Source organism: Silurus meridionalis, chromosome 17 (assembly GCF_014805685.1).
Source record: "Silurus meridionalis isolate SWU-2019-XX chromosome 17, ASM1480568v1, whole genome shotgun sequence".
NCBI lineage: Eukaryota > Metazoa > Chordata > Actinopteri > Siluriformes > Siluridae > Silurus > Silurus meridionalis.
Genome location: NC_060900.1, coordinates 7,209,892 through 7,237,544, shown reverse-complemented (window position 1 = coordinate 7,237,544; position 27,653 = coordinate 7,209,892). Strand labels below are relative to the sequence as shown.

The window sequence follows — 27,653 nt, the reverse complement described above, 5'->3', positions numbered from 1 at the left end:
GAGTTTTTCCTTTGCAGCTGTCACCTGTGCCTTGAATATTATAGATTTTTATAGTAAGAGTTTAATAACCACACAAAAAATCCTATAAATGTGTTTTCTTTGTACTTTGTACATATTTTTTTATTTTATTCTGTGTCGAAACAGTAGATTGATAAAAGGTTAAAGTGTAGACTGAAAACTAAATATGGAATAATTATTTTATCCCTTAATAATACAACTGTGCTATTCCCTGATGAACTGCATTAGTAGTTTACATTAGATTATGTTCATATGGTGATATTTTTTTGCAATATTTTAGAAACAGTAAGAATTCAGTGGACACTTCACATTTCTTATCATTAACATTACATCATGTCATAATGCAAAACCTACATAGAACAAACTCTAAGAAATCACCTCCTAATAGACTTGATATCTTTAACATTCAGTCTGAACATTTAGGGCAAATCTTTTCGTGAAATGTCTCTGTATAAACTCATCAGTCTCTGATAAACTCTGATAAAGCATATCTCTCCTAGGCTTTCCGTTTTATGAATGAGTCCCTTCGCTTTAATCAGTTTTGGAACCTGGAAAGCACTGCGCCCTCCTCAGGTTAGAGTCCACACACACACACACACACACACGCACGCACGCACGCACACGCACCCACACGCATGCACACGTTTCCACATGATGAATTGGTGACATCAAAAAAGAGACGAAGCTTCCGCTGAACTCTGGACGGTGTGACGGGGGCGCGAGCGCTTATATAAAGCAAACTTTAAAGGGATGCACAGTGTTAATCCCGGCCTTGTTGGTCACGAGTGGAGCAGAGAAGTGTAAAGGTTTTTTATCACAAGGTCGCTACTGATCAAGAGGTTTTTTTGCGCGTAAGGCAACCGCTTCGGGCAGAACAGGTGAGGCAAAGAAGTTCATGCATGTAAGCGCGTGCGCTCAATTTTAAACTCACGTGCGCATTTTAACATTTTGTTGCTGTTGTTGTGAATGTTTTTTTTTTTTTTTTTATTGTTATATGATTTTTGGCACATTTTGTGCACATCTCCAACCATGCATCTGTAACCTAGTGAACCTCCTGAATTCATTACTTGTGGGTACTCCATGATGACATTAAATATTGAGAAGGGCTTCACTTGTTTACTGGTTAGTACTATATAATATTATAATGTCTATGATTTTTATATTATACATTCTTGGGGGGGGTTGTGCATTTTCAGTGAATTCGAAGGTGCAATGAGGGCGGTGTGTCTCCTCATCCTCGTCTCATTAGCGGTGTTCAGCATCCAGTGCCAAAATGTCCCGAGTGATTCTGGTGGAGAAAATCCCACTCTGGACGAGGTATTACAGCGCGCAGAGGGTCATCTGCTTCGGTCCTTCCTGCAAAAACTGGAGGAGGACGAGAGCGCAAACGGTGCGCGTTACATTTGCAGCCATTTGCCGTAGACTTTTACAAGCCGGAGCTGAAACGCACGAGCTTTACGCACAACACACACACACAAGAAACTTTTCATTTAGTGTGATTCTATTTCATTAGGAAATGTCAACCAGTACTTACAGCATATAGCATTTAATTAAAATAAAACTGAGACTGATTAGGCTAATTTTATAAGGCATAACAAAGTTTACGTATCCATCTAACATTTTGGAATATATCCGTGTTATTTCTCCTACATATGTTTTTTTTTTATTAAAATCGAATTGTTAAACTGAATTTTAAATCATTGAAGGGGTGTAATCTTTTTCCTATCATTGGGGGGAAAAAACCCTGAAAAACTATAAGAGCACCAAACTGTCTATGTAGTGGTGCCTTAAATGGTGCGTGTTTTCCGTCTTTAGTATAAAATTATATTTAAGTATTTTTATTTAAGCTTCAATGGGTGCCTGGGGTTCACAGAAATTAAAGGAATTAAAAAGGAAAATAACAGTTTGATACCTTTATTTTTAAGAGGCTTCTGGTTCTTGTACAATCTTCTAGCGCATGAGATGGGCATGGAAAATGTGCTCTCTCTTTCTTTGCCTATGGGGATGGAACTTGTTGATACTCAAACACTTACAACCCCCAAACTCATTGCATTTTCTTTATACCATTGTGTGTGTGTGTGTCCAGACCTGTTTCCGAATCAGCCAGACTGGTTGGTGAAAAGGCAACACCCGGGCAAGAGGCAGCACCCAGGAAAGCGCGACTCGGACGATTACGAAGAGGAATACGCGATTCAAAAGCGGCAGCATCCCGGAAAACGCGAAGACGACTCGGACTTTTTCGTCGAGCTCCAGCGACGGCAACATCCGGGCAAGCGCGCGGCGCCGGAAAATCCGACGTCGCTTCAAAGCGACCTGCTGAGCGTGCTGTCTAAGAGGCAACACCCGGGGAAGCGCTACGACGCGTACGACAAGCGCCAGCATCCAGGAAGGCGCGAGGCGGCGACGGAGGATGAGGAGGAGGAAGAAGAGGAGGAAGAGGGCGCAGCAAGCGCGGTGGACTTGTTGGACCTGGAAAAACGGCAGCATCCCGGGAAAAGGCTCTTAGACCCCTTGGAAGTGTCCGCTGGAAATCCGTGTGGTATGCCAAGCTGCAGTAAAGCCAGTCTTCTGCTCCAGATGCTCAATGAAGTGAAGCAGAGGCGCGCAATGGAGAAAAGACAGCACCCCGGCAAGCGCTTGAGTGCGCAGGAAGAGCTGGAGGGGATTCAGTAGGCTACACACGTGCACTGTGGCGAGAAATGAAAAGAAATAATCATTCATTCACATAGGGTACAGTTTCTTTTCCACCTTTGCCCTTAACGCACCACATGAGATATGTGCCAGCTGTTTCGCATACAACATATGTAGCACCTCGTGACGTTGTCTGACTTTTAATTAGTTAAATATTTGTCAATTTGGGGTCATTTACAGTTCTATATACGATTTAAATAAAGAGGAACGCGGAGTAACACTGTGCGTAAAAGTGTCCATATTACGCACAACTGCTAGACCTCGAACAGCCTGTCCGAGACACCTCTCTCTCTCGCTAGTTTAGCCAAAGAGCCGGAATTTATATTAATTTGAGGACATCTTAAGTAGAATTAACTCCAACATGAATATCTCTTATCCCATATAATAAACTAAACGCCGGTAATATCTCATGTGGAGACGCAACGCTCAAACTGCACCACTTTCCGCTTTTCCCTTACCAGTCCCATGTGTTAGTAATGTCTACCTTATGTACAATACACTCCCTTGCAAAACAGGGTCGTACTGAATTATTTTTCTACACTATACGCCTGCATGAGTTGGAGAGCTTGTCAATCTGTAAATGATTTTTCCCCTTTCAGTGGATCTACAGCACACATGTAAATTGCAGTTATTGCTGTACAATAAAATGCTTTTGATGCCAAACGACTGGAAGCACCCTTTCGACCAAAGACTAGCAATGTGTGTGTGTGTGTGTGTGTGTGTGTGTGTGTGTGTGTGTGTGTGTGTGTGTGTGAAGAGAGAGAAAGAGAGAAAGAGAGAAAGAGAGAAAAATAGAGAGCGAGAGAGAGTGGGTGGTTGAGTGAGTGATTCTATATCTTTGTGAGATCAAATGTCCCCACAAGGATATCTGGCAATTTTGATCTTTTGGAGATATCTGATTGTTGAAACATCTGAAAAACTATTTTATTTATTTTTTTATTAAATTTTTACAAAAACTGCAATTTTTATTAAAAAAATCAAACATTTCTCCTTAAGGTTATATTAAGATAAAGATTAAATTTAAGTATAATATAGTGTAATCTACCTGCACTTAATAATTATATCAGTGCAAGGCCTCACACTGAGACAAACATATGGGTATCAATGAATGTCCCAGGTCCAAAAAGCAAAGGTTTGATGATTCATCTGCCCCCTATTTGGTTACTGAGTATTAATGGTGATAAACACAGCAAAACCAGCCATGATCATATCTCAGGAATGATGTTGACCATTATTTGTCTAATTTCTGATACCTGTATTTGTTTGGCCATTGTTGACCCATTTGTACACTTTCGTAAACCATCTGTTGGTATGACAGGTTGAGGTACTGACCATCAAGTACCTCTGAGCTGAAACATATTTAACCAAGAAGAATGTGTTGCTGTTACAATAATGAATTCAAATCAATTCCAGTCATGTGACCAATTTTGCGTTGTATGTGTCCTGCATAATTATACTCAATCCCAGTAAACAACCTGTTCAGTCGATGAGTCCTGGAGTGCCATATAGTAGTGGTAGCTCCTATCAAGCACCAAAAATGTCTACTGCACTGATATTGTTACAGTAAATTAACTGCACTGTTAAAGAAATCATTAGTGTTTACACTCAAATCTGTACTGGCAGATTGTTCGATATGCTCAAACATTCATCACAACATCACACCATAACTCAGATGCTTTTTCCCCTTCATATATAGAAGCATCACATTTCCACCCACACCTTCTCTTTATCTTCTCTGTTTTTTCCCCCCACCTTTTTGTAATTTGGATTTTAAGCATTTGTTCAGCTTTAGCTATATCACTGTGATTAATGTGAGATTTCTGCTAGCACTGCTGACGTGTAGGCGGTAACTAGCAGGAGCTTTTTGACTTCTGTTCTCTGTAATATCTAAAAGCCATTTCATGTAGCCTAATGAGGGTCCGTTTCACATGAATCTAACCAGCATGGTTCACAGGTTTGCCTAATCAGTCTGCACAGCTGTCAGGATTATTACCAAGTCCAGCTCTTTATGTTGATGCTGTTTTAAAGGCACTGTGGATTTAAGATCAGCATCAATTTTCAAATAATGTGGACTAAGTTTGTTTTAGATGAACAAGGCTATATATTTAATTAATAAGCTCTATCTTTAAATCAGTAAAACACAAAATAACCCCAAAACTCATTCAATTCCAAACAACAACAAAAAAAAACACAACAATTATTTTTATTTTTTAAAGATTTTAATCCTTCTCCTTTACATCAGAGCATCTACAAGCAGTTGGATTATTTCACTGGTTTATATATAACCACAGTTTTATAATGAGGAGAAAGAAACAACATTGTTTCCAGTTGTAGAGCAGCATTAGAAATATTAACAATTAAAAATATATCTGGTATTAATCTGGCATGTCTGTTCAAATTGTAAACTAAAAAATAAAACAGCATTCAAAAAAGAGTAAAAGAAAAAAGAGAAAACAATCATAGGTTCTTTATTATATTCAAGGCTTCATAGCTTACTCAAAGGTTCTCTAACCACGAATAAGGTTCTAGCAAGCAACGTGATCATCTTGATTAAATCAAAAATCAAAAAAAATATCTAGAACTCCCTTTTTTAACTAGTCAGATAAGAGATACAGAACACTTAGGAGTGTTAATTCTTTTACCTTTTTTCTACTAAGAGAATGGTGGTAAAGGAGAAAAAGTGCGAGGTTGAAAGGAACGAGGCTGTGGTTGGGGTGTGAAGGGAGTGGACTGCTCATCAGTCTGGCGCCTTTTTGATCTGCCAGCGTTAAAAAAGACAAAGTCACACAAAAAAGTGTCTCATGGGAAGCAGAATGGACTGATTCTCTGAATTTCCATCAGCAGATGGAGGTGTTTTATTCCAAAATATAACAACTACACAAAAGGATAGAGTAGATTATTTCTTACTCGGACAAACTGTTCATAAAGCATGAAGGGCATCATTTGTATTCATCCAGCATTTCCAGATCTTCTTTTAATGTAATGTATTTTTTCTGCTATATCTTGCCTGTGGCCGTGTTTGTGTAGAAAGTGTTAGGTAAGGACCAACTGTCGAAAACAGCTGTTGGCCACTTGAAAAAGATTATCTATCAAAGGAAATGACGTATATACATAATGTGTAACCACAAAACGAACGTGTATGATATGTTTTCTGCTACAGACAAATAACCAACAACTGGTTGATCCTTTCCAGAATCATAATAGCTCATCCTAAAGACTTATATTCTGCTCATACTGTACCATTTGCAAATTTTCTGAATTAAACAACACACAGTATGTTTTATCCTTTAATATTCTATTTAATAATGTAAGATAAATTAGCCAGTTCAAGTTATCACATGAGTTTGCAAATATAAACAGGTTCCTCTACAGCCTCTATTTATTATAGAGACTGTAATAAAGAACTGACACTGGAGACTCCATAATGGAGGATTTATTATACTGTGCTTTTGGAAAACATTACAGGAGTTATACAAAGTAAAAACTTATATATTTAGAGTGAAGATATGTAGGTTTTTATGAATGCAGGAAGGATATGGTACTTGAAATATGGCAATAACAACAATCTAATGTTTTTAGTTATTTAAATTGCGATAGTGGGTTAGTATTACTTACAGAATGAAGTAAAGCAAATAAATTCATCTTTCAATTAATATTTTTTATTGTAACTTGACTAAACCAAGATTCACTCCTTGTTTAGAGTCATAAAGTGCTTACTGAAGGAAAGCTGGGATAACTTATTCTACATATTTTAACTCAATCTAAATGGAAACCAATGAATGGAGCAACATTTTAGGGTGGAAGGAACGCCATGTCTCCTCTTACCTGTCAATCATTAGAACAGTAGCCACTCCTAGACACGTTTGAGCTCATAGAAAAAAGCTATATAGAAGAGGATAAACATGGCATCTTAGTGCTGTATGGTGGGTGGAAGATTGCATGACAAACAGCAGAAATGAACAAAAAGATTCTGTCAGATTTTTTAAGGGGCAAAACCTTTAAAAAAAATACATTTAGAAGCAACATCATGCTGTGTGAATGCGTCTGTTCAGCAGGGACTGGGCATCTTGTTATGATAGAAGCAAGATATATACTGTAAAGTATATAAAAGTAAAATGTCCTCACAGTGTTCCAGTCCTGATCTCAGTTCCAGTGAGAAAATGTGGCACTATTTAAAAGATGTAGTCCACAAGTATCGCAAAGCCAACCTGAGAAGAAGTAAGAGAGAAGAAATGAAGAAATAGACTCTCAGATTTTTTTTCAAAGCAAAGGCAAGCTTTAAAAGAATTGTGTCTAAGGAAAGGTCCTGGAATAAAAATAAAATCAGATTTGGTATAAAATCAAGTCGTTTTAGGACAGAGTTCCGAGTTATCAGATTTAGTGGCTATAGCTTGAAATCTGAGCAGTAAATGAAACTTTTAACTAAACAAATGCAATCAGTACATTTTCTGCTTCAAGTCAATGAATGATGTTTGATTGCTATTTAATATACCTGAAATCATTAACACTGATATTATTGTTACCCTACACTATACTACCCCTAATATTAGTTTATAGTAAACATCTCTACTGGATGTTTATGTTTAAAAAAAACATTATCAACAGGTTAAAAAGCAGTATATAGATGCATGGATAATGGATTATCTAGAATATGTAGTGAAGCAAAGATTTGAAAGGTCTAGATCAAATAAAAATCCTTAAATAGGAATAATAGGAATAAATATTCATTAATAAGAAAACAAGTGTTTAGTCAAAACATAGCAGTCTTTTTCTATCCTTGTTGCATCATGTCCTGAAAACAAACCCAATCTTTTTGGAGAAAAGTTTCATCCGAAACAACCAGACATGTTAGGTGGTCATGCAGGTGTATGATAACATAACACTTTCTTTCACATGCCCAGACAAGTAAAAATAATCAGCAGTGTGTGCTTGGGTGTAGGATCAATATCAACACTTAGAGCGAATGCCCTTCAAGCAATCCACAATACTCTGAAGAAGTGACAGTGTTTCTGTTCTCCAGCAGCACGAAATGAGTCGTCTGCTAAGCAATATAAATGATAGTGTGAGTTATAGCTTCGACTGTCTGACACTGAGACTTCACACGAATATTGTTTATTGAGGATAACACTAGATTTCAAACTGAGATGAATCAGAACCAGAATATTTTATTTATCTCACAGGGAAACTGTTTAAATGTAAACTGTACTAAATCTTAATTTTGCTTCCATATTTCATTAAAACAAGTGACGTATATATACCTTTACTTTATATTTTTAGATTTATTTTCATGTCTCGAATAAATCAGGAAAAGTCATTAAAAACTAAACCGAAAAAATGTAAATCATGTATTTACAGACGTTAAACATTGAAAAGGGTCAACTTGACCCCTTGGGGTATAGGAGGGTGAAACATTTCTACAAACTGGCGACCCAAACCATTCATGGTGATTATTTAAGTATACAGCGCCATCTCGTGGTTATGCAGCTTTCACACAGTTTCTTACATATACACTGTATGGATGAAAGTTTGTTGACTATTAGATTTATATGTACTTATTGTACATGCAATTTCACACTTAGTAATTTGGTGTTATAATAACCTCCAATTTTACTTTTGCAAGAATTCAAGGGCAAATTGCGTTTGTTTATGCAGAAGAAACAAACATACATTTTACATACATTTTGTTTATGTAAAATGCTACACCTGTCACACATGCAGCTCACAATTGTTGGTTGGAGTTGGTTAAGAACAAAGTTGTCATACCTTGTTATTTATCCTTATTCACTTGGATAGTTTGATTGTTGATTGATGGAGTAATGTAGGTTTCATAAGCTGACAAATTAAAAGGGTTTATAACAGGGCAACAAGCAAACATTTCTTTTTACATGTATGCAAATATATATGTAATATTTTTAAGTTGAATAATACAAATCCAGAGTTATTTAACATTAAGGAGTAGTTGCATTTATTTTTCATTACATTTAGTTAAATTTAGCTACATTTATACTGCCTCAAAGTTACATCTGCTGATGTGGCCCTCAGTGAAAATGAGTTTGACACCCTGGTTTATACCATTAAACATTGTACAGCAGCGCACCAAGTAAACAGTTGGTTACGTCACAGGAGATAATAAGTGGGCGGGGCTTATACCGTTTATATAAGTAGTTGTGCTGCCTAATATAAGATTTCTTTTGGTAAGTATAATATAAATAAGACATTATAATATTATATATATTATTTATAATCTCGATATCTACAATTAAATCTTTTAAAATATTTTTAAATAAGGTCACTTGCACAATAAGCAATATTTTACATAAACAATGTTAATGGATAACACAATAATTCATTAGTGGTTTATACTGCATGAACTAATAAGATATAAGAGAACTATATATACACGACATATAGAGATAATAAGAGAACTATATATACACGACATATAGAGATAATAAGAGAACTATATATACACGACAATTACATGCTTGTATATAATAGAATAATAGATAAGTTTAATTAATAAGGTATGTACCCTATAAGCATGTATACTTAATCCACATTAAGCAGTTTCATTATTTGTTAGAAAAACGCACATATTCTGCCTTCTTCTATATTACCTTTTATCAATACATGGACCTGAATACCTACGAAAATCTGTTTGTCCCTTTCGTGATACCATAACTGACGTGGATCACGTGACCACCTTATGACCAGCATGGGCCTATACCCTTTTATCGGGACTAGATGATCTTCTTTAACTACCCGTTTCGGTGTAAATCCCACCTACTGTTCCAGGATTCGCCCATCCTGGAGTACATACCATTGCTAACCAATCCAAATAAAAAGTCTTGTCAGTATTAACCAATCATACAGAGGAGGCGGGGTTTTCCCCTAATACAGGTAGGGGAAAAATACCTCTCAGTCTGATCCAGTTGGAGTTCTCTTGTTACGAGCTGTCAGTTTATTTACAGCTAAAAAAAAAAAAAAAAGGCAATAGCTTTTTTTCGGTGTTATTTAGGACGCTCTTTTGTCAGAGGTGGGTTTATTTTTGCATCTTTTTTACCACAGCAGCTTGTTGATTACAGCGCTTGCTGTATTATTGCGGTTTGATTGTAACGGCATCAGTGACAATGCGGACTACAGCCCCAGCCTGAGCAGTGTTTTCACTTTATATGACTCTAAACATCATAATTTAGAGTTAACAAAAATAATATTAATATATATTTTTCTCATTACAGCCTAGCTATGTTTAAATCACTGTAAGCTAAGCGCCATTTAGCTAGCTAGCTAATTATGGGCAGGTCATCATAGGAACTCGTTTCCGAACAGGAAAGAACGTGAACATGCATGTGTGTTTGTTGAACCGGCATAAGAGCACCAAAAGACCCGGATGGATTAGGTGTTAAGGTTAAGATGCTTGATGGAGGAGTTGCACTAGGTCCATCTCTGCAACAATGGTGAATCCAAGGTTTATATGAAATACAGTAGCAGATGAAACTAGGTCTTTTGTTTATTCCCAAAATATATTTGAAGGAGAAACTACAGGTATAGAGTTTAAATGAACATTGTTTGAGGAACCAGTTACCAGGAAAAGGACAGATTACAGAACTAAAGATGTAAAATAGTGTTTATTATAACAATCCTAGAAGGTTTTTTTTTTATATGTGAACCAATTCTGCAGAATAGAGAATGACACCGTAAACATAGCATAGCATAAAAAAAACAAATAAGTAAAAACATCATGACTTTCTTTGATCTGTATTTCTGTCTTCCACATTTAGGTTTCTTGTCACCCTAATCGTGTTAATCTAACAATGGAGAGACTTCGGGTTGTTCAGGTGTGGCACGACCTACTAGTGCCATCTTCTCCACTATAACCCATCCAGCACGTCTGTTCTGACATCCGCCGACCATATGGCCTCCAGTTACACTGCTCAGTTGGACGACTCGACCATAGTGAAGGAAGGCTTCCTTTGCCCACTGTGTCTGAAAGATCTGCAGTCCTTCTACCAGCTACAGGATCACTACGATGAAGCACACTCCGGAGACAACCACCATGTCAGCAGCCAATTCAAGAGTGAGTGCTGAATAAATGACATCTACAGTCTCTGACAAAAGTCTTGTCGCTTGTATACAAATTGACCTGAAGTGCCGCTGAAATATATTTCTTATCAAGATTTTTTTTACAAGAAATGGCTCATTTTAATCCCAACAGCTTTTGTAATAATGTTTCAGTGCAAAACGAAACTGTCAAAAAAGTATTCTATTATTCACAGCTTGGTAAATCCCATTGAGTCAATTTTTGCGAAGACATAAGTGTTGTCGCCTTGTCATATGAGCTTCACCTGTGACTAATAATGGATCAATTAGGTCTCAGGTGTTTATAAACACTAGACCTTCACATCAACTGCAAAACCACATGGATGCAGTCCTTCAAGCTCATGGAAGTCATACAAGATATTAAATTTGGATCTCGCAGCACCACTACTTAATTTTCTGATTTTTGTATTTGCAGTAAATTGGTTCAATTTCTGTATAGGCGACGAAACTTTTGTCTTGACAAAATTTGACCTTTCTGTTTTGATTAAATGATAAAACCTTTTTCAGTGAAACTAATTTAGTTCAGTGCATTAAACATCATTTGGGAGGGTTTTAGCTTTTCATATGAGCTATTTCTAACACCAATTGATTAATTAAAAGTCAGATTAATAGCAGGTGTTTCTACAAAATAGATAAGAACCAAGACTTTTGTCAGGGACTGTATAATGAGCATCGGTACAGGGATACATTCCTCCGGTGCAGTTTTGGTCTCCTCACTTTCAAGACTGGCTAGAGGTTGTGGAGAGAATGGGGATAGGGTTACTCTTATAATAGACACCCCTACAATTATTGATATCACTTTTTTAATTAAATAACAACTGAAATCTAGGTCTGGTTAAGATTATGCATAATTGTTTCTAATAAATGCTGTATAATATTGAGGATACCTTTTCATCAGAGGAGAAATCGAGCGAGTGGTTTACACACTTAAAAAAATTTGTAGACTGATGGATTTCACTAGTGAACCAGTACCAGGATTATACTGAGACTTCTGTAGGTCACTCTGGATAAGGGCCTCTGCCAAACCCCAAAAATGTAAATGTGACATACGAGTATAGATTAATTACATTTTGTGTGAGTATTTGTGAAAACAGCTACACATAAGATTAATTATTCCATATTATTGGGTGCGGAAGTGAGATCATGTTGATCATGGCGAGAAACTCGCATGTGAGGAGAGCTCGGTGGGAGAGTGCATTGTCATCATGGAGCATCCAGTTTTTCCAGCCGTCCATGATGAAATCACAGATATGGTAAGGCACGAGGTCAGAATAGTACCAGTTGCATAGCTCGCAATGTACACAGGACGATGTCTTTTAGCACACTGACTTATAAAGGTCGATGCTTCCTGTGACTGTGCGTGCAGCCTTGTGCTGCCACCTGTTGGCATATTATAAAACTAGTCTCAAAACTTTTTGATACCCCCTCGTAAAACGTAACTGTACAGTGCACTGCAGAGTAGACGTCAACTAATATGGGTTTTTCTCTGGCCGATGCCAATATTTAGAATATAATATATATCTATATAATATTATAACGACTGATATATTTTTTCTGCCGATTTATGAAAAAAGGTAATTTGTGAATACAGAGAATGCTTAAATGTAAATAATTTATTGAACACCGCAAGCCTCTCCAATCAGTGCACGTGTTACCACGTTTTGGTACCTAAACCTACCTGTAGCCTAAACTACAGCAGGTTGAAGACTCGCTAACATTACAGTTCCAAACGTTACTTGCATTGTCTCTCCAAATGTTCTTCTCATTCTCTCAATAAAATTAAAAGGCTAGATTAAAAACGAAGGATAAGAACTTAAAGCCGGGGACACACCAAGCTGTCTCTAGTCGAACGGCGTCAGTTCGTTTCGGCCGATTCTGTATGTCGAATCCGAGGCGGAGTTCATCGGCAAGAAAGACAATTCAGATTAGCTATTTAGCTTAGCAAATGAGCACATGAGAGGAAAAAAATAAAAAAACATTACTCGCTTGACCTCAACTACAGAGGCTTTTATTAACTTCCAGTCGGATGATCTGTATAGGCAAACTCCTTCCTCGTGTTAAGCCAAAGAGTACCAAATACAATGATATTACCAAGTCCCATTTTATCGGCACCTTGTGAATGACACCTTGTTGATCACTTCTGTTTTACAAAATTATATTTGTAAAAACTTTCTAGCTAATTTTTGGGGGTTTTTGGCCATAATGTTTCTTCTAAAATGAACACTGTGTTATTTTGGAAGGCAATAGGGGGATTTCTGATTCAGGCCAAATAAGTCAATTTTTCTGCACAGCATGTGAAAGCACCATAAAAAATGACTTCCTGTTTTGATTAATTTGAGGTTTAATAATGCTTTTATGAATGTAAGTTCCTATTTCAGGGCCATTCATACATTGTTTTTGTTTTTATGAGTGTTGTATGCTGTTAACAGTGTAATGTCCTATATTATGCTTAATTGAATGTGCTAATAATTCGTATTCCGATATTGTCACTTAGGTCTGGTACAGAAAGCAAAGAAAGCCAAAGACAAACTCCTGAAACGGGATGGAGATGAGAGAACTGATAGCAGTTACGAGTCTTTTTACTATGGAGGCGTGGATCCGTATATGTGGGAGCCTCAGGAATTGGGTGAGTCAGTATTTTTAGTAGGACAAAGCATTTCTGTACAAAATTGTTTATATTTGGATTTGTTCCAAATAATGGGCTCGTGGGTTCACATCATTTAAATAGAATTTTTGAGCTGATTATTGTTTGATGATTTTGTTTGCTAATCACTTTTTGTTTCACCAGGAGCCACTCGGAGTCACCTGGAACATTTTAAGAAACACAGAGCTGCCAGAATTGACCATTACGTCATTGAAGTCAACAAACGCATCATCAGGCTGGAGAAGGTGAACATGGTCTTAAAGTTGTGAATGCATTTGCTGTTTGCCCATGGGAAAACCCACATTATATATTTTGACTAAATGCTCATTTCTTTTTTATCTAGCTTATTTCCTTTGATAGAACCAATATGGATGGAGGGAAGATAAGAGGTGGGTAAGAAACAAAAGCCTTGACAATGTGCCTGAAGGCATGAGCTGTATACATAAAATCATAACACGATTTGTTTATTTGTGCAGCACTAGAAAAGTCAGTTGTGCCATGGGTGAACGATCAGGACGTACCATTTTGCCCTGATTGCGGGGACAGGTTCAACATCAGAAACCGGCGTCATCACTGCCGTCTCTGTGGTTCCATCATGTGCAGGAAGTGCATGGAATTTGTGCCTCTTCCTATGGCATGTAAGTTACCACAAATCCACTGCAACTTTGTCATACTATAAAATAACTTAAGGTTTCAGTACAATTTATGAATTAATCGAGATTTGTTTATAATTACAATAGTTGTTCTTTAAAAGGAATAAAATGTTATTGTCAACATGAGTTCACCTTTGTGTGTTTGCTTTCAGATAAACTCACGAGTAGTACGCGAGAGGCCCTGTGCGTGCCTGGCAGTCCCAGGCAGGGTGCGTCCCCTGGTGGAGGAGGCTCTGCATCGCAGCAGACCTCACGACGCGGCTCCATCTCCAGCCTCTCCTCGGTGAGCTCTGTGCTGGAGGAGAAAGACGAGGACCGGATTCGTTGCTGTCGTCACTGCATGGACGCTTTGCTCCGTTACCAGCACAAGCTGGAAGAGAAAGACAATGTGCCAGACATTGTCAAACTTTACGAGGTAAATATACAGGTTTTATTTTTGTTATAATTTATTTGATATAGGTCAGAGGCAGGTTTTTTGTTATTGTACTCAGATAATAAATCCAAGTGTGTTCTGGATCTAAATACCTGCTTGAATTAAATGTGCATTAGGAAAGATTAAGTTTGTCGTTGAAATATTTGAGACCTTGAGAATACACATGATTACAAAGTCCCGCCCCCTCCTCTTATAGAGGAGACTGTAAGATGACTGACAGGGCACACATCCAAACACAATCAACCATTTCACTAATAAAATGGGTTTCTCAGCAACTTCCTACACTTGTGCTGAAGTCACAGCTTACACTTTCACACTATTTGTACAAGAAAAACATTTATTAAAGACAATAGCACTTTTAAACCACTAAATAGTGGGCGTTCAGAAGAATACTCCATAATGAGCTCTGTCTACTGAATACATACTGTATAAATGTGATGACAAAAGACTTTTAACATACTTTCACATACACTACATATTTTTTATTCCTTTAAATTACATACAGTTATGCAGCAGTGTGCATCTAATAGTTTCCCATGGGTTGGTTGAAGCCTAATGACTTTCCTGTAACGACAAATAAACTCCCAGTACAATACTGAACATGTGAATATTTCAGAACATAATATATCCATTATGCTTCTGTTTTAAAAAAGATTTTAGTGTTTACATTTGAGCAGAAAATGTTGAGGCTGTTAATATTCCTGTATGTCACTCCCTGCATTCTGTGTGTGTCTGTGTAGAGGTTGAGAATGTGCATGGAGAAAGTTGACGAGAAGGCACCCGAGTACATCCGCATGGCCGAGTCGCTCAAGTAAGACCTCAGATGCCACAGATCAATACTTTCTTTCTCCATAAAAAGGAAAGCACCCGATGCCTAGTGTAGAATGTGCAGATGGATCTATGGGGGTGCGATACATATACATGTGCTAATATAATTGTTGTTTTAACGATATGCAAAATCAAATTGAACAGATCATTCATTTTCAGTAACCAATTAAAACGCTGCATAAAGCGTTCACGAATTCACCGCATGATGTGTACTACTGCATGCTCATGCAGAGCGTGTGATATGTGCGAAGAAACATGTTGAGAAAAATATTTTGTTGGTCCCGTTTTTGCTGCCAAAACAGTCCTGACCCATCGTGCATTAACAACATTAACTTCTCCAGCCTGTTGGATCGGATAGCACAGGCCAGCCTTCGCTCCCCATGTGCATCGATGAGCCTTGGTTCACCACTGTTCCTTCTTTGGACAGCTTTTGATAGATACTGACCTATGCAGACCGGGAATACCCCATAAGCGATACAGTTTTGGAGACGCTCTGACCCAGTCGTCTAGACTTTACAATTTGCCCCTTGTCATAATTGCTCAAATCCTTGCGCTTTTATCCTGCTTCTTACACATTCACTTTGAGGACACAAGTGTGTGTCATTGGAGTGTGTGTGAACCCATATGCAGAGACAAACAAGGAGCTGGATAAAAGTCCATGATATTTATTAAAAGAACAAGGCACCAGGGTGAGAAAAAATAATTCCACAAACACCCAAAGAAACAATCGAAGCCTAAAAATAAACAGCGAAGCAAACTTACACAGGAAGTAAACAGGCATCAGGGAAACAAAGCAGACAAACCGGGAAAAGATCAATACAAAAGGAGAGCTATTTATAGACATAAAAATGAGTCTCATCTGAAGAAATCAGCATTGGCTAAGGCAGGAACTGAAAAACACCAGTATTCCCAGTAAAATCCCCCAAATTCGAGCTGTGATTTTTGTTATTACTTCAATGCTTTAGTATTAAATAATACATACACTGTCCTACTGTATATTGTTTCAATTAATCTGTATATTAATAACATTGTAAAATTGAGCTAGTACAATATGACATTTTTTTTTTAATTATGCATTAGGGTCTGATTATCAAAATCCCAGGCAACAATGGCGATCTTTTTTTTCTTTCTTCAATATCACACACCCATAAATGGATCACTGATTGATTTGAGTCTAATTCGCTTTTCATGGAATAGAAATTTGTCTTCATTTGTTTGCGATAGTTCATTATTGTTGCTCAGCATGATGTATCTCATTGACATTTATAACATAAATAGCAAATCTGTTCTTTACAGTGCTGGCGAGACTACCTATAACCTAGAAACTGCTGCTGGCCTTCGTTTGGAGGTGCAGAAATACTATGAACACATCGATGCTCTGAGGTAGGCTACAGATTTTGTGTACTGAGACTAATTTTGGTTTTATTTACGTCTCCATATAATTAGTGAAGTTCTAAGTCATTTCACTTTTGTTTCTCTACTTCTCTCTTGTAGTAAAAAGATTCTAACACTTGGACTAAAAAATGAGGTGCCCCCTCACCCAAGAGCTGTCCAGCTGCAGAAGATGGTGCGCTACTCAGCGACTCTGTTTGTGCAGGTAATGCTGAGACACACAGACTGCATAATTTATCCTTAATATAGCTTCATTTGGAAATATATACACTATGAAGCCAAAAGTGTGTGAAACCTCCCATTATAGATTACTGCATATATTTCACCATTCTGGCAAAAGGATTTCCTCTATTTTGTTGGGATTTGTGCTTAATCAATCACAAGACTATTACTGTCTGATCAATCTGTCAGATGGGGTTACAGTTCATCCCTAAGGTGTTCCTTGTGGTTGTGGACAGAGCTCTGTGCAGACCATTTGGGTTCTTCCACTTCCACTATTGACAAACTATGGCTTATGGTGTTTGCATTGTAGACATAGGCATTGTCATGCTGCAGCATTTTTTGTATCAGTAAATACAACACCTATATAATTCTATACAATGGTGTGCTTCTGTCAGTGTAATGGTCAGGTGCCCATATACTTTTGGCCATATAGTATATTAACATATATCCTTTGCCTTGTTTGTACAGGAGAAGTTGTTGGGCCTGATGTCCCTCCCTACAAAAGAAAAATACGAGGAGCTGAAAGAAAAACGAAAACTGGAACAAGAAAAGAAGCTTCAGCTACAGAGACATGTGAGGATAAATCCAATCTGTGCTTTTCCCAAAAAAATAAATAAATAAAAAAAAAAGAGGCAATTTTTTAAATAGACATGAATTGTTGTGTGCACTTTATCAGCACTGGCATGCTTAGATTTTTATAGTAATGCATGTCATAAACACTTCTATCTAATCAGACCTATTCAAGGTTTTTACACTATGAGGTCCACTTTCTGCTCATTTGCGACCCCTAAAGGCCCATGACAACTTGTCATCAGGCTACTAAAAATCAAGTCATCGCATTTGCTCGATGCATTTATTGCATGCCGTTATTTATTGGCTAATTAGATAAAGTCAAATGAAACTTCTGAAAGTTTGAATGTGGCTTGAGAGCTCACTGGTGAAGGAAAACAAAACAAATTTTCATTGTAATTAACAATTCACTGTATAGATGTTTAATACTTTTTTTTTTTTTTGGCCTGGGTCAAACTATCACTTTTGGCCATGTTTCACTGAACTCAATACCTTCTCCATTTACCTTGACACAAAGCTAGGGTGCTGCATCAGTAAATTTTTTAAAAAACATTTGCAAGCACAAGCCAAGGCATTTCTAGAGTAGAAGAGAGGGGCGGGGCTTGCTGACAGAGTTTAACATTAAAACAAACATCTATAAATGTTAATGGCTCATTTCATGTTTTTATTATGAAATAAAATGAGATTTTTGTGTTTTAGTTGGTGCATTCATATAAACTGCATTAAAGGTCTGATGCTTCTTTTCTGATGGTTTATATAAATTAAACTGATTTCCGTTGTTTTCACTATTTCAGGCGTCCCTGGAAGCACAAAAGCGTCGACTTGAAAATGAGAAAAATCGTGTGACCAACAGTGCCGACGGAGACACCCCTCGGCCCGCACCAGGCCCTCGGATTACTAAAGGTGGCGGCTGGTTGCCTTCTTCGACATCTCGCTCGGCCAATGAAGCGGACGACCCACTGCTGCAGCAGATTAACAACATCGAGTCGTTCCTTCAGCAGGCTCGAGCAGCAAACTGCACCGATGAGGCGGCCATGCTGGAGGAGAACCTGCGACAGCTGTATGAGGAGTTTAATACTCAGCAGTTAAGCCGAGCCATTGAGATCTCACAACGTCAAGCCCAGGAGGAGGACCTACAAAGAAGCCAGATCCTTCATCTTCAGCAGAGGGAGCTGGAGAGCCATATGAGCAGAATGGACTTCTCAAATTCAGGGGAGTCAAAGAACGTCGATGAACACTGGGTGGAAAAGAGTGAGAGCGGGTGGTATTCGGAAACAAGTCCACAATCTAATACTTTGTCAATGAACTCCTTTCCACCTTTGCCTGGCAATTCACCACCTTTACAGCGAGATGAATGCACTACAGCCCCCCCTGGTGGTGAGACTTCACTAAATCCATTTGAAGAAGACGATGCCACTCCAGTTGAGGAAGACACCACAAACCCTTTCAGTGAAGAGATCCATGGGGAGCAGCAGCAGAACGCTGTTGGAAAACCCAAAGAATACAACCCTTTTGAGGACAGTGAGGATGAGGAGCAGGAAGTACAGGCTGAGAAGAAACCTCAAAACCCATTTGCAGACGATGCTGAGGATGATGGAAAAGGTAACCCCTTCAAAGAGATCTCAGACAAGATGCCGTCCGCATCAACCAACCCATTCGAAGATGACGATGATGATGACGGGCCAGCACTGGACGACATTATTGAGGAAGAGCTGTTGCTTCAACAGATCGATAACATCCGTGCATACATGTTCGATGCCAAGCGCAGCGGACGCACAGATGAAGTGGAGCTGCTCTCCCAAAACCTTAAGGAGCTACAGTGCACTTTGCAGGAGCAGAAGAGAAAAGCGCCCTGACCGTTGTCGATTTGTGTCGCTTTTACAAGTTCTTTTTTCCATCGTTTGGGATCAGGAGGCTGGAAGTAAAAATACATTTTATGTTTTGTTGTGTATGTTTCACCTTTGGCATGCACCTCTTACAGCCTAAAACTGAAGAAAGCTGCATAAAACAAAGACCTACATTTATACATAGAGCTCCTACAGATATTCATACACAAACACACTAAACTCATTACCTTGGTTATATATTACATCAGAAAGAAAAACTATATGAGCAAAAGTTTGTGGACACCTGACCATAAGATTTTATGTACTTTAACATCCTATTCCATGCTTAGTGTTCATTTGCTGTTAAAATAACCTCCAAATCATCTCTGAAGATTCCACAAGATTTAGTAGTGGAATCCAACTTTGTGGTAACAGTTTGGAGAAGAAGCTCATATGGCTAGAAAAATCGGGTCCCAACACTTTTGTCCATATAGCACAAATTTTTGGTCTAAGATTTATTGGGCCTCATTTATCAATCTTGAAATTGAAGTGCGTGTGTGTAAATGTTTCACGAGCTGAAGCTGATCTAAAAAATACCTACCAGATTTACAACTCTTTGGTAATGCTAGTTTCTTTTATACTGATTTGCACCTGAAAGCACAGATGCGTACTTAGTGACACCCCAAAACTCAAGGCAAAGCTCATAGGCCTTTTAAAGAGCAGAGTGTGTGAAATCTACCAGTAATGCAGCTCAGCCACTGCAGTGCACACAGTAAGACAAGTCTTTGTTCCAAAGCTTACAACAACACAAGGAAGCTTTATGTAGTTTTTGCGTATTTGCGTAGCAATAAATCTGTTGTGTACAAACATTAACCATACGGATATAAAGAATGCATTTCTGTAAATAGGAGAGATTTGAAAATTTTATTTGGCTGCTGTACTACTCGGGCAGGGCTCCAGAACACGCATGAGATACACTGTGCACTTCTGATCATGCTTGAGTATTCGACTAGACGTTGTAAACATAAAATCCTCCTTCTCCTCTTTTTTTTTTGAGAATTGAATATATAGATTTAAATTTATGCACTTGTTTTGAATTCATTTGGAATCATTAAATAGGTCTATAATCCATTATCAAAGGAATAATTATAACATCAATTGATTTTTAATATCAATCATATTCAATCCCAGGAAGGAATTATATTTATGCACTGCTTTACCTTGCAATAATCAGACTCTTCATACGAAAGCATGCACACGCGTTTATAGGCTTTAAAATCTTTTAATCAGTTTCGTAATCGCAGTTCTTGATAAATCGATTGATAAATGAGGCCCGTTGTTTGGTAACGGATGCAACTGCTTGCGCACGTACGCCAAACCAGCACATCACTATTCAAACATTATAGAGAACGCACAAAGAAAAATAAAGGCAGCCAAGTTTTCTTCATAGTACATATTATTATAGGTCATATTTTACCTACTCTATGAATTGCCTGTTTTCTCATCATAACACTATTATCAGCATGGCAGAAATGTGGCTTTGGCAAAGAGGTGGTGCAACATTGCCAGAATACTTTCACGATTAATCCTCCCTATAAATTTGCTGATTTATCCAATTGAGAAATCACGATCGATCAAATGAAGGCTCGCTTGCGTGAGTTGATACACAAGAAGAAAAAAAATCCCATCGGCAGCTCATGATAAGAAGAGAGTGTGTTTCACTGTTACTGGAAAGGATCTCACTACAAGAAAACATGATCAATAACTACATTTGTTCTTTTGTGGTTATGAAATTTCTCTTTCTTCTAAGAAGCTAATGGTGATTATTTTTTCCCATCTTTGTTGCAAAGAGCATACCTGATGATGAACTGGAAATATGAGACGTTTCCCTGATTATTGACAAGGAAATGAATAATACTCGTTTTCTAAGATTTGTAATATTACAAATTTGCTGAATGTTTTTTTTTTTTTCCGAGATCTACGTCTGCTTTTATCCGTAAAAAATGTCAGCCTAATGCAAAGATCGCCTTCGTTTCTGGTGCGTCCTGGCAGTCGTGAAAATGCGCTCTACTGGTTTCAGACTTGTATTAAGACCTAAATCACTCTGCTGAAAATGAACAGATTTTGGTTTTATTCTGAAAAGCCATTTTCACATTTAAAAGTTGAAGCTCGTCAGCTGAAACGCCAACCTTCTGATCAACTTCCTGGCAAAGGAAACTTTAATGTTGTTGAGTCTTTTAATAGCTTTGTATCAGCATTTTTGATAATGGTATGCAGCACCTTCTCCAGTCTCCTCCCCCATGATGTTGATATTTGTTTAAAATGGAATATGTTGTCTAACACTACACCGGTTCTGCACTGACACCTCCTTCCTGTACACTTTACATGGGAATCACAATATAAAAAGTTTCCTTAACAATAGATCACCGATTTATTTATCAAGTTAATTAAAAACTCAAACATCTGCACAGAGCCAAATGCAGAACCTATTTTTTGAGTGATATTTCTCTAATAATTTGGTGTCAATAACGTGTAGACCAGTAGAAAGTCTGGTAGCATTTGAATAATGAAACCTGTTAATTTTCCTCCCCCAAGTGCAAATTCACTGCACTAATAAAACTGATTAAATAAGAATGCTAAGGTCAAAACGAATCTTTACTGTGGTGTCATTCATTCATCACCAAGTCTTCGTGAAGACCAAGTAGTAATCCAAGAATTTACAATTGAAATATACACTACAGCTCTTAACTGTTAATTCCACAGTACAGCAAAAGAATTGACACACATACTGATGCAGTCCGTTTAGGCAGAAGATCTGTGTGTGGATGGAAAGATGATAAAATCCTCAACTTTTCCTGTGGCTTGAGTTAGTCCTCAGAGCTTGCTGCCATTTTGGTTCTGTATTTGCCAGTCATCTCTTTTGGCAAGGGCACGAGTCCTGGGTGAGGAACCTGACCTTCCACTTCACTTATACACTCACGCAAGAAGTATTTTTTGGGCCCGAAGTTTGCAGGGTTTGAGGACTCCATCTTGGCTAATGCCTCTGCTTGCAAAACTTTACTGTGAGGAAAAAGATGGAGTTGTGTGTTAGTCTTAGGCATTTATAAAATGTTTTTACAGTAGAATGCTTTTAAGCTGTAACCTGATGCATTTCAGTATTGCACGTCTGTAACGCACTGATGAAAGTGAAAATCAATGCTACAGGGAGTAAAATCCACTTAAGATCTGACGCAAGGATTTATTCATTAAAAAGTACAAAATCCAATGCTTAAACGCAATGTATTTTCAATACGCATCATTACATAATAGTTTTGTTTTTTGCCGCTTTTAACGTGACATGAATTACAGAAATAAGTTTTATTTGAGCTTTTTCCCTTTTTTCAAGAGGAATCTTCTCTGCACATGTCCAAACCATCTCAATCTCTCCTCCCTCACCTCGTCTCCAAAACGTCCTACATGCGCTGTCCCTCTAATAAACTCATTTCTAATCCTGTCCATCGTCGTCACTCCCAACAAAAACCTCAACATCTTCAGCTCTGCTACCTCCAGCTCCACCTCCTGTCTTTTATTCAATGCCACTGTCTCTAAACCATACAACATCGCAGGTCTCACCACAGTCCTATAAACCTTTGCATAACCTAATAAATGTTCTAAATATCTTCAATACATTCGAAATAAAAATGGGCTAATAAAAAATAGATTATTTTAATTGTCTTGTTTCAGCAGAGAGAGATAAACACTTACTCTGATTTGCCCAGGATCTTCTTGGCATGCTGGGTTATTTCTTTATAGTCTTTTCCTTCTACATCCACCAATACCTGCTCTCCATCTTCTACCCAAACACAAACAAAACAAAAATCTTAAGACAGGAGACACAGGACTAGTCTTAAGCGATAATTAGCATGACCACTGGGCAAAATGTCCTTACCCAGGTAAAATCGGAGAAAAGGTGAAGGGGTCATATTTTTGAACATCATTATTTGCACCCAAGGATTTTTGTACTGGATTTGTGGCACGGAGAAGAACACAAATTTTCTGCAAACGACACACACACACACACACACACACACACATCATCGTTAACGAATTCTGTTTAAAATAAGCTTCATGAAAATAGACATAGTCTGTAATCTCACCTGAGTATCTTTTAGCATCAATTTAAACTAGCCACCTGAATATCTTTTTTATACAGATCAGAGATGCCCAAACAAGGGGCCAAAGCTGGCCAATGGTGACCTTACATTTGGCATGCTATACTAATATATATAGAGATATATAGATATATATATATATATATCTCGTTGCATTTATAATTTTCACTGACCTAAAAAATAAATCTGCATCAGTTAAACAGATTTCAGTCGTTTTTATTTATTGATCATTAATAACAAATCATACATGAAAGGAATCACTTTCATTTTTATATAATGTTTGGTATAATGCAACACCTGTTTCTGCCTTTCCTTTCCAGGAAAAAGTTTATAGAAATATTTCTATTGCAATCCAGAAGAAAATTAACTTATATTATTATATCACGCCAAATATTTATCACACTTTAACCAGTAATGGATTTGTATCCGTATCATTTTAACAGAGGTGTTTTTAAAAATGAATGTATCTCCCCCATCACTGAGAGAAACTCAGCTAGCAGGCTAGCAGGCTAAGTGACTGACCTTGCGCCTTCACTCAATTCTCCACACGTGTTGTAATTCACGGTCATGATTTTCACCGTGTTTTTGAACACCACCTCTCCTTTCTGTAGATATTCTAATGTCCTCCGTATGGGGAAACTTCCTTTCATCGGCATGGTTAAATATAGTTAAACTGACACACTGATGTAAAAAGATATTATTCTCAGCACCAGCTCATGTTCTTCTCGCCCTGCTCCGTATTTACTGTAGGAAGAAAAAACTCTTCACTGCCACCTAGAGGTTTGGAGAAGACTTCCTATACCAGGGATTAGAGATGTGCACAGCCAACGGTACGATACATTAAAGATACATTTGAATCAGCTACCGATGCGATACGATTCACCCCTATTACAGTGCAGTGTGATCGGATTTCGATTTCAACACAATGCGGAATCAATGCAATACAATGCAGTGGGAAAATATAATGCTATGCAATTCTATGTGGTACAGATAGTTCACTTTTATTTCTTTGGTTCAGACAGACAGCAAATCATAAATGTACTTAAGTGCCTTCTGACTTCTAACACACTGCCCTTTTACACACACACACACACACACACACACACACACACACACACACACACACACACACACACACACACACACACACACAAAAAAAGATTAAATAAAACCAGATGTCTTTTCCTGTTCTGGCTCCAGAAAGATGCAGCTCTACCTCTGCCATGTTAATCTATAATCTATGTGACTCCCAGGACATGCCTCAGTGTCGATATTGTTTTGATACGTCATATTTTGCTTAAAGAATGAGCTTGAGACAGTTTAGCGAGGAGAAATCAATCTACATATAAAAAAAAAAATCGGTCACAAATTTTTGGTCACTTTCTAAAGTTCGCATCTACTAATAATTATAAATAAATATATCTTTTTTTTAACGATGCAGATATGTTAAAGACGATGCATCGTGATACAAATGCCAACTTACGTATCCAACAAACACCTTTTTTTCCTTTCTTTTTTTTTTATAAATCAATGCATCACATCGTCATCGATTTATGCCGATGCACTGATGTGAATCGCTGAATCTTACCTATAAGTTTATCCCTAATGAGCAAGCCAGTAGTGACAGTAGAAAGAAACTCCCTGAAGAAACCTTGAGAAGAACCAGACTCAAACAGTCACCCATCCTTATGTAGGTCACGCCAAATGTCCCTTCATTATAATTCCATACTTGTTGAGCTTTACGGTTCAGTGATGGGTCCTTAAATTAAAAACCGTTCATGAAAATTGCAGACCTAAACCATTATAGCTGACTGTTTTTATCAATTGCAAGCCAAATTCATCCTTATAGTTTTTGAAATGCTCACTAACTTCATGGATGTCTTGTGGAACCATTTGGAACCATCATCAGCTGCACAGGGTGGTCTTCAGTTGAAGAGAACTCCAGAGGTTGGATGATGGGATGAATCAGGCGATGTGAAAAGAAGGAAAGGACAGGAACACTGGTCATGCAAGCTCGGAGCATGTTCAACTCAAAAACTTACTTCGAAAACCGTTTTGGTCGATATCAATATTGACAGTAGCAAGCAGTCATTTCACAGTGGTGTCCTGCCTGAAATCAACCCATCATTTAATACCATCATTCAGAAACCACCAATGTTATACAGAAACGCAGTATAACAGCGCTGTGTCACAGACAGGAATCTCATACAGTAATAATGAATGCCATTTCTAAAGTAAGAAACCCAATTAACACAATTCAACAAGTCTCCTTTCACACCACATTGATCATAGCAGAAACATAAAAATATGATCACAAAATTACATTTTTCTGTGGGTTTTCTTTTATTAGTGCATTGTGGTTTTCCTGGGGATTTAAAATTAAGGCAAATGTTGGTTTTTGTGCAAATTCTACAGAAAAGAAAATGCAAAATTAAAAATGGTTAAAGATGGTTAGTTCAATAACTGAGCTTGTCCATCTTTTCTTAAAAAGCCCACCTTGTAGAAGTCCTTGTGTTTCTGTGACCAAATCAATTTCTTCTCCTCCGTCAGCTATTGTAGTATTAAACTATTAAATCCACACAAATATATTTGAGTATGTGCAGTTTGCTACACATGCGATTTTGAGAGCACTGACTAGTGCACTTTCTAAACATCCAATCAAAGGATGTGTAAATTGCCAATGCTTTTGGATGCCTGCTAGATGGCCATAGTGACTCCAGCTCACAATCTGATTAGTTAAAGCAACAGCTTCAAGCAACATGAATTGTAAGATACAGGGCACCTGCAGTGTTGACGATGAAGGGCTTACGGCAGATACCTTCGGCCCCCATGTACACAAATATTTAAAAAAGCACTATTTAACAAAAAACTCGTGTACTGCTTTACCTAAGTGTCAATGATCATGTACTTCAGCACTTTACATTCATCACTTTATGAATTATTAATTAAATTAATTCATTTAAATATTTGTGTGATAGCTATAACACAAATACAAATGTGCTTTGAGTTCATGTCCTTTTTTTATGTATATTTTTTATTATAATGAATAAATATGTATTTATTGGCAAACTGCTATGGTTTAAGAGGAATAAAACAGTTTAGAATGCAAAAAAAACATTAACAAATTTTAGTTTCCTTGCGTTATTATTCAAATCATCTTAGAGACTCTTGACCAGAATTGCCTCGCACACCCAAGTGCTTTCCCAATGCTGTTAAAAGAAAGCAGGAGGGTGTGCATCATGGGAAGGAAATATCCGGGACTAGGGAGTATAAAACACACTGTAGCTTTAAACATACCAGATTGATCACTTATCACTTACTTAGAGCTGCCTCAAATCAAGTATTGCACAACAGCATTCTTTGGTTGATGGCATGAATACTGGGTCTGTCGAATTTTGGAAACACGTAAAAAAAACAACAACCATAAACACGCAATAAGAGGACAGTGAATGACTGGAAATAAGTTCTAAGGACTGAGTACAAACTTGAGATTTTTGGCTTTAATATAAGAACTAAAGAGAAGAGATGGAAAAGATAAGATGTTTCCAGACTGCCTCACACCCAGTGAAAAATGAAGGTGGAAGCTTAATGGTTTGGGGTTGTTTTGGAGCAGAGAAAGTTGAACACGTGTTCTGGCTACGATTATATACTTCAACAGCATGTAATACCATTTGGACTGCGGCGAATTTAAACCAACTTCACCATTTAATAGGACAATGAGCCAAATGTACGTCCAAATGCTGTAGAGGGCAAACAGTCTGCTGGAGTGTTATGCATCATGGAATGACCTGGCCAGTCACCAGTCACCTGGCGTAAATCATACTGAACCACTCTGAGATAAACTGGAACAAGAAGTGAAATAAATCTTCAATTTATTCAATCTTCAATCTGAGGCACAGCAAAATATTTCAGCTAAATGTTTGGAGAAACTAACTGTCCCGATGCCAAGAGCATGTAAAGCTGTTATTGAAGCTAAGGGAGGATTTTTTTTAATGAAAATAAAATGTAATATAGTGCATTTATATATTTATTAGTTTAAATTAAAATCTTTATACCATTAACTACCTATTTGTTGCATATGAACAAATAGAACATGCATGCGTCTCTTAAAAATGATAAAAGATT

General features: G+C 37.6%; 3 protein-coding genes and 1 long non-coding RNA gene across 8 annotated transcripts; 2 read left to right on the top strand and 2 right to left on the bottom strand.

The window, feature by feature from the left end:
• The first annotated feature begins 667 nt into the window (after positions 1 to 667).
• Positions 668 to 3,372, top strand: trh (thyrotropin-releasing hormone). The gene is made up of 3 exons (XM_046870477.1): positions 668 to 896; positions 1,215 to 1,408; positions 2,105 to 3,372. The coding sequence occupies exons 2-3, from the start codon at positions 1,231 to 1,233 to the stop codon at positions 2,689 to 2,691; spliced, it is 765 nt and encodes a 254-aa protein (XP_046726433.1). The 5' UTR covers positions 668 to 896; positions 1,215 to 1,230; the 3' UTR covers positions 2,692 to 3,372.
• A 1,648-nt stretch (positions 3,373 to 5,020) lies between these two features.
• On the bottom strand, positions 5,021 to 9,401 carry LOC124399805. 3 transcript variants are annotated; one of them, XR_006928281.1, is made up of 4 exons: positions 9,327 to 9,401; positions 6,835 to 6,917; positions 6,535 to 6,591; positions 5,021 to 5,467 (listed from the first exon to the last, which is right to left on the bottom strand). It is a non-coding gene; the product is annotated as an uncharacterized LOC124399805 (long non-coding RNA). The 3 variants fall into 3 exon arrangements; XR_006928280.1 differs by having other exon boundaries at positions 6,535 to 6,917; XR_006928282.1 differs by lacking the exon at positions 5,021 to 5,467 and adding an exon at positions 8,473 to 8,541 and having other exon boundaries at positions 5,493 to 6,917; positions 9,327 to 9,398.
• Positions 9,402 to 9,501: 100 nt separating this feature from the next.
• LOC124399802 (rabenosyn-5) lies at positions 9,502 to 19,493 on the top strand. Of its 3 annotated transcripts, none has more exons than XM_046870997.1 (12): positions 9,502 to 9,609; positions 10,491 to 10,786; positions 13,304 to 13,435; positions 13,598 to 13,698; positions 13,797 to 13,842; positions 13,930 to 14,091; positions 14,259 to 14,521; positions 15,280 to 15,350; positions 16,664 to 16,750; positions 16,862 to 16,964; positions 17,450 to 17,554; positions 18,346 to 19,493. In XM_046870997.1, the coding sequence occupies exons 2-12, from the start codon at positions 10,624 to 10,626 to the stop codon at positions 19,405 to 19,407; spliced, it is 2,295 nt and encodes a 764-aa protein (XP_046726953.1). In that variant the 5' UTR covers positions 9,502 to 9,609; positions 10,491 to 10,623; the 3' UTR covers positions 19,408 to 19,493. The 3 variants fall into 3 exon arrangements, with proteins under 3 accessions (XP_046726953.1, XP_046726951.1, XP_046726952.1); XM_046870995.1 differs by lacking the exon at positions 9,502 to 9,609 and adding an exon at positions 9,620 to 9,745; XM_046870996.1 differs by lacking the exon at positions 9,502 to 9,609 and adding an exon at positions 10,013 to 10,166.
• Positions 19,494 to 22,014: 2,521 nt separating this feature from the next.
• Positions 22,015 to 24,292, bottom strand: mrps25 (mitochondrial ribosomal protein S25). The gene is made up of 4 exons (XM_046870998.1): positions 24,051 to 24,292; positions 23,306 to 23,412; positions 23,122 to 23,209; positions 22,015 to 22,437 (listed from the first exon to the last, which is right to left on the bottom strand). The coding sequence occupies exons 1-4, from the start codon at positions 24,182 to 24,184 to the stop codon at positions 22,245 to 22,247; spliced, it is 522 nt and encodes a 173-aa protein (XP_046726954.1). The 5' UTR covers positions 24,185 to 24,292; the 3' UTR covers positions 22,015 to 22,244.
• Positions 24,293 to 27,653: the final 3,361 nt, after the last annotated feature.

What these genes read in the sequence shown, in the direction of transcription:
- trh (XM_046870477.1), top strand. Translation starts at nt 1,231, where the DNA reads ATGAGGGCGGTGTGTCTCCTCATCCTCGTCTCATTAGCGGTGTTCAGC. An exon ending in GGAGGACGAGAGCGCAAACG is followed by an intron (nt 1,409 to 2,104) that starts GTGCGCGTTACA and finishes GTGTGTGTCCAG; the next exon opens with ACCTGTTTCCGAATCAGCCA.
- mrps25 (XM_046870998.1), bottom strand. Translation starts at nt 24,184, where the DNA reads ATGCCGATGAAAGGAAGTTTCCCCATACGGAGGACATTAGAATATCTA. An exon ending in GAATTGAGTGAAGGCGCAAG is followed by an intron (nt 23,413 to 24,050) that starts GTCAGTCACTTA and finishes TGTCGTTTGCAG; the next exon opens with AAAATTTGTGTTCTTCTCCG. An exon ending in TTTTCTCCGATTTTACCTGG is followed by an intron (nt 23,210 to 23,305) that starts GTAAGGACATTT and finishes GTGTTTGGGTAG; the next exon opens with AAGATGGAGAGCAGGTATTG.
- LOC124399802 (XM_046870997.1), top strand. Translation starts at nt 10,624, where the DNA reads ATGGCCTCCAGTTACACTGCTCAGTTGGACGACTCGACCATAGTGAAG. An exon ending in GTGGGAGCCTCAGGAATTGG is followed by an intron (nt 13,436 to 13,597) that starts GTGAGTCAGTAT and finishes TTGTTTCACCAG; the next exon opens with GAGCCACTCGGAGTCACCTG. An exon ending in TGTGCCTCTTCCTATGGCAT is followed by an intron (nt 14,092 to 14,258) that starts GTAAGTTACCAC and finishes GTTTGCTTTCAG; the next exon opens with ATAAACTCACGAGTAGTACG.